This window comes from Cnephaeus nilssonii (genome assembly GCF_951640355.1).
Source record: "Cnephaeus nilssonii genome assembly, chromosome: 9".
Classification (NCBI taxonomy): domain Eukaryota; kingdom Metazoa; phylum Chordata; class Mammalia; order Chiroptera; family Vespertilionidae; genus Cnephaeus; species Cnephaeus nilssonii.
In genome coordinates, this window is record NC_137080.1 from 36,603,663 (window position 1) to 36,617,677 (window position 14,015).

Consider the following 14,015-nt stretch of genomic DNA (forward strand, 5'->3'; position numbering starts at 1 on the left):
ACTTGTTATGAAAGAGACAGGTGATCCCAATTAAAGGATGTGCATTTAAAAATGACTCTCTGCAATTCTAGATCTTTACTTGACTACAGGAGCCCTTCTCTGTGGATATTGCCCAAGTTCTGTGTTCCTTTCTGCTCCCCTAAACCCTGTCACTACCTTCACCCTCATCTCAGACTTTACATGGAGACCCCACACTTAGAGCTTCCACAGCCTTCAAGTATATCAAAGGTGTTCTCTACTAACTCTAATACTAGCTAGATCCCCCTTTCTCTCTATATATATCCTCATTCCATTGTGGTGCTCATATTCTCTGTTTCTACATAATATTGACTGCAGGAACTTCTAACAAGCATTAGCTCACATTATGTAAGACCAGCTTCCTGCTTTTCTCCTATTTAGCAGCTCATAATCTATTTTTATCTTTTTATATAAAGCAATTTTGCTCCCATATCATATACTTTTTGTTTTTGTCTTATATCATTATTTTTTAAAGGATTTAAGCTCGAAATTTAGGAAATTCAAATTATATAGCAAATGGTATATAAGATGGTTTATTTGATAATTTTACAGTTTTAAAAATTGTTATATCCTCTTTTCACTAAGGCCTTTAAAAGTATACTCTAATTTTGTCTTTATGTTCTTTCCACTTATTTGAGTATTATTTACTGTGTCTGGCTTCTGTAAATGCACAGAAATTAATTTTTTTCAGTCACCAATGACTTACTAATTGTCCAAAAGTTGCCTTTTCACAGCTTCATTCTGTTCTTCATAACAATCACCTCTTCCTTTCTAAACTCTCTTGGCTTCTAGAACCCTATGCTCTGGTTTTCTTAGAGTGGATGCTGTTTTGCAGGTTCTTTCATTGGCTTTTTCATCTAATCACCCTTTATTCCTCTCAGCATTATTTATTCTTTATTATATATTTAAAAATACTATTTCTCTAATGACAAGTAATACCAAAATATACAAAAGCAAACACTATAGAACTACATATTGTAGTAGTAAATGTCAGCGTCTCCAAACCCTGCTATCAGAACACCTGGGCAGAACACCAAAACCTACATATGTATTATACAACTTGTGGAAATTACAGGTTAGACAGGAGGATAAAAAAAATGATACCAATTCTAATCATGTAAAACATAAACTTTGTCCGTTTCACATCATTCTGTATGATTGACAACCCCCTCCTTAACCTTTGCTTTACCTCTCCATTGCTCCTCCTACCCTAACTCTCCTGTTACATTGACTTCTTTGCTCTTTCTCGTTTGCCAGCCTGCTGGCTCTCCCAAGTTTTTTCCTAACTGCTCCAAACACCATGACCTTGCCCTTCTGCAAACCTTGTGGCAGCCCTCACCAACTCACAGCACAGGCCAGAGTGTGCTCAAGTACTTGTCCAATTCTCAGATGAATTGTGCCCAAGGCAGAACAATTGGAAACAGCAAGCCAGCTCCTCTCTTGGGTTTCCTTCTCTAGAATCATTAGTGCCCCATCACTGTTCTTTCTGCTGCCCACTGTTTCCCCCTAGCATGTCTCCAGTTCACTAGGCAAACTCCTGCCTTGGGCCTTGCAAATTGCTCTTCCCTTGGCAGACTGTTCTTCCCTTTAGATTCCAGCAGGATTATACTGTACTTTCTTCAGATCTTATCCCAAAGGTCACCTTCTCAAGGAGGTGTTCTCTGAGTAATATAAAATAATGCTTAAATAATGCCGAAGAAAAAAAAAACAACCAAGATGGTGGCATAAGGTAAACACCTAATTGTTGCCTACCACAACAATTTTGAAACTACACCTGGAAAACAGAGCGCACACCGTCCAGAACCACCAGAAAGCTGGCAGAGTGGAAAACCTACAACTAGAGAAAAAAAGAGAGGGGGACGCTGAGCCTCAGGAGCTGTGGAGGTGCGGAGATCCGTGAGCGTGGAAAGGGCGGGCGACTGAATACACGGCAGGCTTGCTCGCAGCGCGCGGAGAGGGAGGGCAGCAGCCGCTGCATGGCTAGCTTTCTCGTTTGGGAGAAAAACAAAACCTCCCGACTGCACTGAAATCCAGCTGTGGTCGGGGAGAAACTGGTCTGTTTGGCAGCGGGCGAGGCTCGAAAGCTGCCTTCTCTCAGAGGTGCGCAGCCATTGATTAGGGCACAGAGAAACCTGCCCTCTTAGGACGGCGCGACGGAAACCAAGTTTGTCTGCGCCATTCTGAGACTCCGCCCCATCCAAGCTGAGCACAGCCCTCCCAGTGACTGGATTTCTCGTTCGGGAGAAAAACAAAACCTCCGGTCTGCACTGAAATCCAGCCTAAGCTGGGGAGAAACTGGTCTGTTAGGCAGCGGGAGAGGCTCGAAAGCTGCCTTCTCTCAGGCGCGCAGCCATTAATTCGGGCACGGAGAAACCGCCCCTCTTAGGGCGGAGCAGACGGGAAACCAAAGCTTGTCTGTGCCACCCTGAGACTCCGTCCCACCCAAGCAGAGCACAGAAGCTCTCCCAGCGGAGACACTGCTGATCCTCACAGCCAACTGGCTTGGAGATCAACTTCCGCCAGTGATACCAACAATCCCAACCACTCTGAACTCTAATTTCTGGGGACACGCGGGGGACCCAGACGCCTACGGGACTCTCGGCCATCGGTCGGAGAGTGAGAGTGACTTTTCTGTCGGTGTGGACGACACCAGATTTCAACCACTCTCATAAGGGACACATTCAAGAGGCAGACTCAGTGAGCACCAAAGCCCTACTGTGTCTCCAGCACAGCAATTCTTCCGTTATAGACACAGCAGGCCCTCACAACCAATTGGACCGGAGGTCAGTTCCTCCCAGTGTACCAACAGCAATCAGGGCTTTTAACTACACCAAGACTTTCCACTCATCCCACAAAGGGGAGTACCAAGACCGACCACCTAGGGTGATTAGGGAAACTGAGCTACCGGCCCCTATAGGTCACCGACCACACAAAGCCACTCCATCAACACAGGGAGGCAGCCAAAATGTGGAGACATCGAAGTATGTCACAAGTAGGAGAGATAGATGAAAGCAAACTAATGGACGACGACACAGTGTTCAGAACCATATTTATAAGGTTACTCAAGAATCTTCTAAAAACTGCTGAGAAACTTGAAGAGACCTTCAAGGACCTAAATGAGAATACCAAAAAAATGGAAAAGGACCAGTCAGAAATTATGCATACACTGTCTGAAATAAAGAATATACAGAGTAGACCACCGCACCCGAAGAGTCAAACCAAATATCTGGAATATGAGGCAGAAAAAAACACCCAACCAGAGAGGCGGAAAGAAAGAAGAATCCAAAAGTGTGAGGATAGCATAAGGAGCCTCCGGGATGGCTTTAAGCGTACCAATATCCGAATTTTTGGGGTGCCAGAAGAGAGAGAGCAAGATACTGAAAACCTATTTGAAGAAATAATGACAGAAAATTTACCCCACCTGGTGAAAGAAATAGACTTACAGGTTCAGGAAGCGCACAGAACCCCAAACAAGAGGAATCCAAAGAGGACCACACCAAGACACATCATAATTAAAATGCCAAGAGCAAAAGGCAAAGAGAGAATCTTACAAGCAGCAAGAGAAAAACAGTTAGTTACCTACAAGGGAGCACCCATACGACTGTCAGCTGATTTCTCAACAGAAACTATGCAGACCAGATGGGAGTGGCAAGAAATATTCAAAGTGATGAATAGCAAGAACCTACAACCAAGACTACTCTACCCAGCAAAGTTATCATTCAGAATTGAAGGGCAGATAAAGAGCTTCACAAATAAGAAAAAGCTAAAGGAGTTCATCACCACCAAACCAGTATTATATGAAATGCTGAAAGGTATTCTTTAAAAAGAGGAAAAAGAAGAAAAAAGTAAAGATAAAAATTATGAACAACAAATACATATCTATCAACAAGTGATTCTAAAAATCAAGTGAATTAAAAATCTGAGGAACAGAATAAACTGGTGAACATAATAGAATCAGAGGCATAGAATGGGAGTGGATTGATAATTCTCAGGGGGAAAGGGGTGTCTGTGTGGGGGGTATGGGAAGAGACTGGACAAAAATCATACACCTATGGATAAGGACAACGGCGGTGGGGGGGAATCGGGTGATGGGGAGATATGGGGGAAAAAAAGGATAAACAATTGTAATAATCTGAACAATAAAGATTAAAAAAAAGAAAAAAATAATGCCGAAAATAAGACCTCTCAACCCACTCCCAACAGTGCCTATTCCTATTCCTTGCTTTCTTCTTGTCTTTATTATATTCTTAATACCTCATATATACAAAATGATATTTGGAATATTTATGGATTTCACAAAGTTTAACAGTTAGGAGCCTGTAACTTAACCCAATATCTGGGACACAACCAGTAACTTGCTTCTACTCACGTTCTTCCCCTTCCTGTCCTCCTGCCCCCCTTCTGAGAGGTAACAAATATCCAGAATTTTGAATTCATTATTCACGTCTTCGTTAAAACAGTTCATTATATTTATACTAGTAGCCCGTATGCACGAACATTCGTGCAATAGACCTTCATTCACCTGGCTGCCTGCACCAGTTTTCTGCCGGCACCAGGGACCCAGGCCTTGGCTGTGGCCACCGCCTTCTGCCTTCTTTCAGGGTCGGGGCTTGGCCCCGGGCGGTGGCCTTGGGCTCGGCCGAACCCAACATCCCTGCTAAGGATGCAGGAGCCGACCCCCAGTGGTTTCCTGTGATCCGTGCAGGCTCCCCGCTGGTGCCTCGGGCGGAGGCTTTCCCGGCCTTGGGCTCTGCCACACCCCAATGTCCCTGCAATGGTTTCCTGGTGGGCGTGGTTGGTGGGCGTGGCTTGGGCATAGCGAAGGTGCGGTCAATTTGCATATTTGTCTATTATAAGGTAAGATGTATGGCTAACCAGTATATTTTTAAACTTTGCTTGATTTTAAGTTTTATGAAAATGCCATCCTGCTGTATGCAAAGCTTTTTTCACTCAATATAATACTTCCAAGATTTAAACTTTTTGTTGTTGTTGTTTGTTAATCCTCACCTGAGGATATTTGTCCATTGATTTTTAGAGTGGAAAGGGAGAGAGAAACATTGATATGAGAGAGACACATTGATTGGTTACCTACCACATGCACTCTATCCAGGACTGGGATCAAGCCTGTAACTGAGGTACATGCCCTTGAACCCAGGACCCTTCAGTCCGTGGGCCCACGCTTTGTTCACTGAGCCAAATGGGCTAGGACTGATTTGAACATTTTTTTAAATTTTGTTTGTAATTCACTTATGTTCACTGCAATTTTAAAATCCATGTATGACTCTACCACAATTAATTTCTCCATTTTCCTGTTAGCTAGGAATCTGGGTTGTGTCCATATTTTTTTACATTACAAACTGTGCTTCTATGAACATTCTCTAGTGTATCTAAAAATGGAATTACTGAGTTGAAGGCTATGTAATTTTTCAGTTTTTCAGGAAGATGTTGTACTAATTTATTTTCCCACCAGCAGTGTATTAGAGTTTCCCCAGACCCATTTACTATTCAGCAGTTCTTAGTTTTTAACCAATATACTAGGTATAAATGGTATCTGACTGTGATATTAATCTGCATTTCCCTTATTATTAATGAAATTGAGCATCTTTTCCTATGCTTAGTGGTTAAAGCATGGGTTTTTGTTGTTTTTTTGTTTTTGTTTTTGTTTTTTGTTAAATGCCTGTTTGGACATTTTGTCAAATTTTCTGTGTGGTTGTTTTTCATACTGATATGTAGTTCTTTGTTCTGGATAGTGTATCTTTGTTACTTAATGTATGCAACATATACTTCTGGCTTGTGCTTTGTTTTTAATTTTCTTTATCTTTGATGATTGGAAGTTATTTTTTTAATTTATTTTTAAAGACAGTTTTTAAAATTAATTTTAGAGAAAGGGAGAAACATTGATCTAAGAGAGAAAAATCAATATATTGACTCTTCTACCCACTCCAACCAGGAATCGAATTGCCCCCTTTTGATGTACGGGATGATGCTCTAACTGAGCCACAACAGCCAAGAGAGAAGTTACTTTAATAGCCAAATTTATCAGTCTTTTTTTTTAATGGTTATTTTTTGTAACGTGTTTAAGAAATTCTTCCCTACCTCAGGATCAGAAAGATTTTTTCCCCAATAAGTTGTAAAGTTTTGCTTTTCACATTTAAATCCTTAATCTACCTGAAATTCATATATGTTATAAGGTGAGGATTCCTTTTATTTATTTTCTCCATTTGGATAACCTGTTGTATCAGCACCATGTATGGAATAGTCCTCCTTTCTCCACTGATCTGAATATCTTCTTCTCTCACTATCATGGTTCCATCTAGATACTCTGTCCTGTCCCATTGATCATTTTGTCTGTCGCTGTACCAGTATCACAGTCTACTTTCACAGTATCTTGGTTAGTCTTAGCTCTTTGCTCTTTCACATACATTTTTAAAGCAGCTTTTCAAGTTCCACAATAAAAAACCTGGATGAGATTTTGATTGAAGTTGCATTGAATTTACATATAAGTATGGAGAGAATTGATGTCTTTACAGGGGTGGGCAAAAGTAGGTTTACATTTGTTCATATGGAAAATAATACAATAATTAATAAATAAAATATAAGAATAAGCTATTTTGCGTACTCACAATTGTAAACCTACTTTCTGAGACCCTGTATTGAGTCTTATCTATAAACATGGGCTCTTAATTTATTTAGGACTTCTTTTTTATTATTTTATTATTTTTTAAATTTTATTTTAGCCCTAGCTGGTTTGGCTCAGAATAAGTGGCCAGCTAAGAGGCCAAGTAATACGCTAAGAAAAGTGACCCTGCCCTAGCTGGTTTGGCTCAGTAGATAGAGTGTGGGCCTGTGGATGAAAGGGTCCCGATTCAATTCCGATCAAGGGCACGTACCTCAGTTGCAGGCTCCTGGGCCCTTCTGTTACATGCCCCCTACCAGGGCACATGGAGGAAGCAACCAATTGATGTGTTTCTCTCACATCGATGTTTCTCTCTGTCTTTTCTCTCTCTTCCACTCTCCCTAAATATCAATGGAAAAATATCCTTGTGTGAGGATTTAAGAAATAAAAATAATTATTTTATTTATTTTTAATTTTTTAATCTTTATTGTTGAAAGTATTACATATATCCCCTTTTTTCTCCCGTTGACCCATTATAGCCTGCCCCTGCCCTCTGCCCCAGGCCTCCACTGCCTTATTGTCTGTGTTTATGGGTTATGCATATATGCAAACAAGTTCTTTGGTTGATCTCTTCCCACCCACCCACCCCCAGCCTTTTTATTTAGGACTTCTTAATGTCATTTAATATAAGGTTTCAGGATGTTCTGTATAAAAATCTTGTACACCCTTTGATATTTTTATTCCCAGGCACCTTATACCTATTTTGTTGCTGTAGACAAATTATTAAATTACTAGAGGCCCGGTGCACGAAATTTGTGCACGGGGTGGTGGGGTGTCCCCCCTCAGCCCAGCCTGCACCCTCTTCAATCTGGGACCCCTCGAGGGATGTCTGCCTGCTGGCCCGATTGCCCCTAACTTCCCTCCCCTGCCAGCCTGGTCGCCCCTAACTGTCCTCCCCTGCAGGCTTGGTCCCCCCCAACTGCCCTCCCCTGTAGGCCTGGGTCCCCCCCAAATGTCCTCCCCTGCAGGCCATCTTGTGGCGGCCATCTTTGACTACATGGGGGCAGCCATCTTGTGTGTTGGAGTGATGGTCAATTTGCATATTACCTCATTATTATATAGGCCTTTTCCTAGCTTTTTCCCCCCCTGGCATATAGAAATACAGTTGACTTTTTCACATTGCTCTGTTAGCCAGACATCCTACTAAACTCGTTTACTATTGCTCATTTGTTTGTAAATACTTTGGATTTTCTATGTAGATAATTATGTCATTTCTAAATAAGAATAGTTTTGTTTCTGCCTCTCCAGTCCATATGCCTTTAATTATTGTTTTATAGCACTGGGCTTATAATAAAATGTTGATTTTAGTTGATATTAAAGGGAATGCTTTCATTGTTTCCTTCTTAGTTTTTGATACCCATTATTGGATGAAGGAAGTTTTTTTAGTCTAACTTGATAAGAGTGTTTATTATGAATGGGTGTTAAACTTTATCAACTGCTTTTTCACTCTCTCAAGATAATTATCTGTTTTTTAGCCACTATCAAGATAATTGTCTTTAATCTGTTAATATGGTGATGGCTTATATAGATTTTCTTAATGTTAAGCCATCTTGGCATTCCTATCTCTGGATTTGGCTTAATAATATTTTGTTTAATAATTTTGCATCTATACTCATGAGTGAGGTTGGCCTAAAATTTTTTTTTCTCATATGTTATCTAGTTTTGTTGTCAAGGTTATACTGGCCTTCTAGGATGTGTTGGGAGCATTCTCTCTTTTTCTATTCTCTGAAAATGTTTGAATAAAATTGAAACAATCTGTTCATTGAAAATTTGGAAAACTTGCCTCTTTGATCAACTAGGGTCTGGTGTTTTCTTGGCAGGAAGATTTTTAACTACAGTTTCAATTTATTCAGCACTTTCAGGTTTTCTAATTGATTTTGAGTCAATTTGTAGGTTACATTTTCTTGGCTTTGTCTATTTTTTATATGTTTTAAAATTAATAGATATAAAGTTCTTCGTATTCCTCTTTTATCTTTGTAACCTCCACTGGATTTGTAGTTATGTTCCTATTTGCAATTTGTAATGTTGTTTATTTGTACCTTCTCTCCTCTTGCTCTAGTTGTCCTAGAGGCTTCATAAATCCTCCCTATTCATAGATTTCTACCCTTAACTTTACCTTTTTTATTCCTACATTATTTTTGTTTATTCTGTTTAGCTTTTTTTTTTTTTAACTTGGGCACATAATTATTTTCATCTTTCCTCCCTTTCTAACATAAATATTTAAGGCTATAAATTTCCCTTGTAAGTACAGCATTAGCTGCATTCTATGGTTTTGATAGGTTGTACTTTTATTATTACATTTCTGCATATTTTTAACTTCTTCATAGTTTCTCCTTTTACCTCTAAGTGATTTAGGAATATTTTAAAAGTATTTTTTTAAATTGATTTTTAGAGAGAGGAAGGGAGAGGAAAAGAGAAAGAGGAACATTGACGTGAGAGCAGAACATCAATCTGCTGCCTTTTGCATGCCCTCTACCAGGGATCGAGCCCATAACCTAGTTATGTGTCCTGACCAGGAATCTAACCAGCAACCTTTTGGTGCATAGGCTGATGCCCAACCAATTGTGCTACACTGGTCAGGGCAATTTAGAAATATTTTTAAATTTCCAAATATATGGAATTTTTAGTTTATATACACTAATAAAAGAGAAATATGCAAATTGACCGTACCTCTGTGACACCAACCAGCCAATCAGGAGTGAGTATGCAAATTAACCCAACAAATATGGCGGGTTAATTTGCATGCATAGGCATGGAGTGAAGACTGAAGGCTCCAGCCCGAGTGAAGACTAAAGACTGAAGACTGAAGAGGCTTGGCTTCTCTGCTGCGGCTGGAGCGGAGAAGCCTCAAGGCTTGGCTTCTCCACTGCGGCCAGAGCGAAGGCCTGGGTCCCGGGTGCCGGAAGAAAACGGGTGCTGACAGCCAGGGGAAGGAAGGCCTATTGCATGAATTTTAGTGCAATGGGCCTCTAGTACTTTCATAATTGACTTAACGTAATTGCATTGTGATCAGAGAACATAGCCTGTTTGATGACAATTCCTTGGAATTTCTTGAGACCTGTTAGTACATGATCAGTATTTGTAAATACTCATGTGTGCTTGAGAAAAATATGTACTCTTCAATTAATGGGTAAGAAGATGTGCATATCACTGCTAAATCAACCTTGCTAATTGTGTCCTTTGGGTAGTCTGTACCTTACTAATCTTTTGTCTGCTTGACATACCAGTAAATGAGAAAAATATGATGTCATTGTTCTTTTCCCTCCCTGAAGTTATATCAATTTTCACTATGCATGTATATTTTTTCAATTACATCACAAGTTTAGGAGTTGCCTCTTCCTGGTGAATTGAACCTTGTATTATATAGTTACCATCTTTATACCTAATAATATTTTTGTCTTTAAGCTACTTTGTCTGACAATACTTAGCTGATCCAGCTTTCTTTTAGCAATTTGGTTTACTCTAGTCCCCTTGAGAGTCTTGGCTGATTGAGGGGTAGCATCTCAGCGTCCTTACTTTGTAGGTAGCCCAAGGTTCAGTGTTTGTTATTGGCATCTGCTTTCAGGCCCATCCCGCTTTTTGTCACTCTCCAACCACAAGGAAACATTATTTGGGCTGAGGTGTGGGATTGTGGACCTCTTGTGAGATCAGGGATCCTTCAAGGAATGTTTCTTATGTGGCATATGTTTTTTCTGTAATGACAGGGTCCCCTAGAGCATTTAGTCAGCCATAATACCAGGTGTGGAAACTTCTTGTATTCTCCTTGTTTTGTTTTTTCCACAGTACTTACCAATATCTGATGTATTGTACATTTGTTTATTGTCTTTCTCTTCTCACTAGAATGTAAGCTTCATGAGGACAAGGATTTTTCCTGGTTTTGTTTACTGCTGTATCTCTAGCATCTAAACTACTGCCTGATACTTAGAATGTGCTCAGTCAATACTTGTTGAATGGATGACTATGGAGCGGGAGAAAGTGGTGTAAAAAAGCCATGCCAAGTATTTACCTTTTACCTTAAATGCTCTGATTTGTTCCTCCATGACCATTGTCACAAGTTAGGGTGCCCTTACTTTTCCCTAGACTATTATAGCCCACTTCCGATTTGTCTCTCTGTCTGTACTTTGTGATTTATCCATCCCTTCCAATTCATTCTTCATACTGTTACCAGAGTTTTTTCCTAAATATAGATCTGATTACCTCACTAATCTGTGTTGGCTTAGCCCAGTGCTCGGCAAACTGCGGCTCGCGAGCCACATGCGGCTCTTTGGCCCCTTGAGTGTGGCTCTTACACAAAATACCACATGTGGGTGCGCACGTACAGTGCGATTGAAACTTCGTGGCCCATGCGCCCAAGTCAGTTTTTAGCTCTCAAAAGAAATTTCAATCGTTGTACTATTGATATTTGGCTCTGTTGACTAATGAGTTTGCCGACCACTGGCTGAGCCTATAGAATAAACTCCCATTTCTTTTTTCTTTTTTAATATATTTTTATTGATTTCACAGAGGAAGGAAGTGGGAGAGAGAGATAGAAACATCAATAATGAGAGTGAATCATCGATCGGCTGCCTTCTGCATGTCCCACACTGGGGATCGAACCTGCAAACTGGGCATATGGCCTGACCAGGAATCGAACCGTGCCCTCCTGGTTCATAGGTCAATGCTTAACCACAGTGCCACACTGACTGGGGTAAATTCCAGTTTATTTAATGTGGCATTTTATTTCCAACATTGTTTCCAGTCTTATTTCTGCACTGAGCATTCTATGCTCTAGTCAGATCAAAACATTTTAGGTTCTTTAAGTATACCATGTCTGTGATTTTATGTGACCACACCCTTGCTTTTAGGGAGTCCTGAGCCTGAAAAGTCATTCTTTTGTTTATGCTTATCAAAATTTTAGTCATCCTTAGTCACCTAAAGCCATCTCCTTGCTAAAGACTAATATTCATTGAGAAGAATCATTCTTTCCTGACATTTTATTTAGCTGTTTTGGTACTTTCATAATATGTTGTATTCTAAAAAGCTGTCTTACTAGATTTTAAACTCCTTGAGTCAAGAAATTTTCTTTGTTTCCTGAAAGTCTCCAATACAATGTTTTATACATAGTGGGTCTTTGATAAATAGTTGTCAAGCTTGAATTTTGAACGTTCTGTTTTTGTCTGATGCTATTTTTCTCTTCCTGCTATGGTAAACCAATCTTATCTTTTGTCTTCAGTTAACACACTCTAGTGACAATAACTTTCAAATCCAAATCTTCCTATTTTCACTACCCTGGCTAGTCTGACTTAGGCATCTCACCTTCCTCAAACTCAGTATGTCATCTCCTTCTCTTTGTTATTCCCAAACCAGTACTTCTCATAACTCTTCCAAAATAAAGGCATCATCATTCTTCCCAGTCAGATAAACTCAAAATCTTGGTGCAGTCTTTATCAACCTTTTCTTAATTTTCTGACTTTAGCTAGTCAGAAAGTCCTGCTAATTTTAATTTCTCCTTTAAGATGTTACCTCCCTCCGTAACTCCTCCATTTCACTGAGAAGACCTTGGAAATGGAGTTTACAGAGGAGACTCATTGTCTAAAGCCCTATCCTAGCAGTTTCTGTTTCCAGATGTCTACAAATGAGGACAACTTAACAGATGGACACATTTGCAGCCTACTCTTTTCTTTATGTAGCTTTGTATTAGCCTCGGTGTTTATTTTCTTACATCTTGAAATAATATTTTGAATTTCTCACTTTTGCATAAACTATAGCTGAAGCCATGTATGAATTTTAATGGAATCTGTTGAATGTTGATCATATTTTCTTACAGTAGTTTAGAAATATTTAGCAAGGAATATTCCATGTGATTATGTTGTGGTTTGAAATTTTATATAAAATTTTCAACCACAGACACTGTTGTGGGCAGCAAGCAGACAGTTATAATTTGTACAGGTTTTTACATTATTATTACTCATTACTTCTGTGGGATAAATAGAAATGACAGCTTTAATTCATTTGTAATTATTTGTATGATATAATTTTGAATATAAGATATTTCCATAGCAAGGGTGTTTATGGAAAGTTAGTGCTAACTTTAAAAATGTCAAATGCTTTAACTATGTAGAGGGTACTTAATATTTGATTATAGTTATGTTGAAAATACCAAATATTATAAGAACTTTTTCACATTATAAGAACTTTTTTCCATTTTAGAGCATGTCAAAAGAATAAGCATAGTAATTTGAATGCTCTATTTTTATTTCTAGAAACCAGCAAATATCCTAGTAATGGGAGAAGGTCCTGAGAGGGGGAGAGTCAAAATAGGTAGGTAATTATTTCTAAAATAATTTATTAAGAAACTGAAGTGACTGCAAAGATTGTTTCCCTTTTTAATATTCTTATTTAAGTAGTTAACTTAAAAATTACTTTCTCATATTTTTAGAAGAGATATTAGGAAATATAGATAGATAGTTTATAAAACCCCTCAGGTTTATTCCCAAAACAAGGTTTCATAATTCTAAACTGAGGCAAGCAAGCCCACAAAAATTCATTCCCAATCAAAATCCCAAGCATGTGTGTATGTCACTATTACTGTCCTGCACAGTCACCCTAAACATAATCCCCAAAAATGTTATTTTTGTCTCAGCTTTACCAAATGTTCTTTCCTTAAATACATCCCTCCCACTCTCACCTAATACATATAGAGCTTCACAGATATCTTTCCCCTGCCCCACGTATGTCCTGTGCCAGGTACCAACATATCTTTTCCAAATGGATATGTAAGTTTATAGGCCCTTTTACTTGCTAATCTTAGAGTAAGGCACTGAAAAGAGTCTTATCTGTATATTAAAATTTCCTTTTCAACTCTGAAGGATTCATTTATACCTGACAATATTTGGGTAGAAAATTAGCTAAGAAATGCTTTAATTTCTTTTACTAGAAATAACGTTTATTGAATGTTCAATGCTTTTTAGAAGGATTTGAAAATAAATTTTGTTTCATCAACCTGTTGTCTTTGCTATTAGACTATATCATGGTAGGGGTGGTACAAAGTTATGCTAACTTAACCTACTACAAATTCTTTCTGTCCTCCTTCAACCGAGCCAGCCCTGTTGCTTGGTTTTCTACTTCTTCAGTTAATACATCAGCCCAGGCCCTGAAGAAGCTGTTCTAAACCAACTTCCCTTTCTTTAAACCTCTATTCTGAGATTCAGTCATTCACTTATGTTGATGTTAATTAAGAACCAGGTCACTGCTTTCCTTCCCCTTCTCATTCCCTCCCCATCACCTTTACACCACTCCTCACTTGTTTCTCCCTCCCTCCTAACGTTCTTTTTCTTATAGG

General features: G+C 39.1%; 1 protein-coding gene across 3 annotated transcripts in view; it reads left to right on the forward strand.

Annotated features, from left to right (window-relative positions):
* Positions 1 to 14,015, forward strand: part of CDK19 (cyclin dependent kinase 19) — a 120,816-nt gene that overhangs the window by 81,059 nt on the left and 25,742 nt on the right. For 2 of the 3 annotated variants that reach the window (XM_079781119.1, XM_079781120.1), the window contains one exon: positions 12,937 to 12,994. The exons of the other annotated variant lie outside the window; for it this stretch is intronic. In XM_079781119.1, the coding sequence (XP_079637245.1) occupies positions 12,937 to 12,994 (58 nt within the window). The remainder of the gene's footprint in view (positions 1 to 12,936; positions 12,995 to 14,015) is intronic. 3 annotated transcript variants of the gene reach the window in all.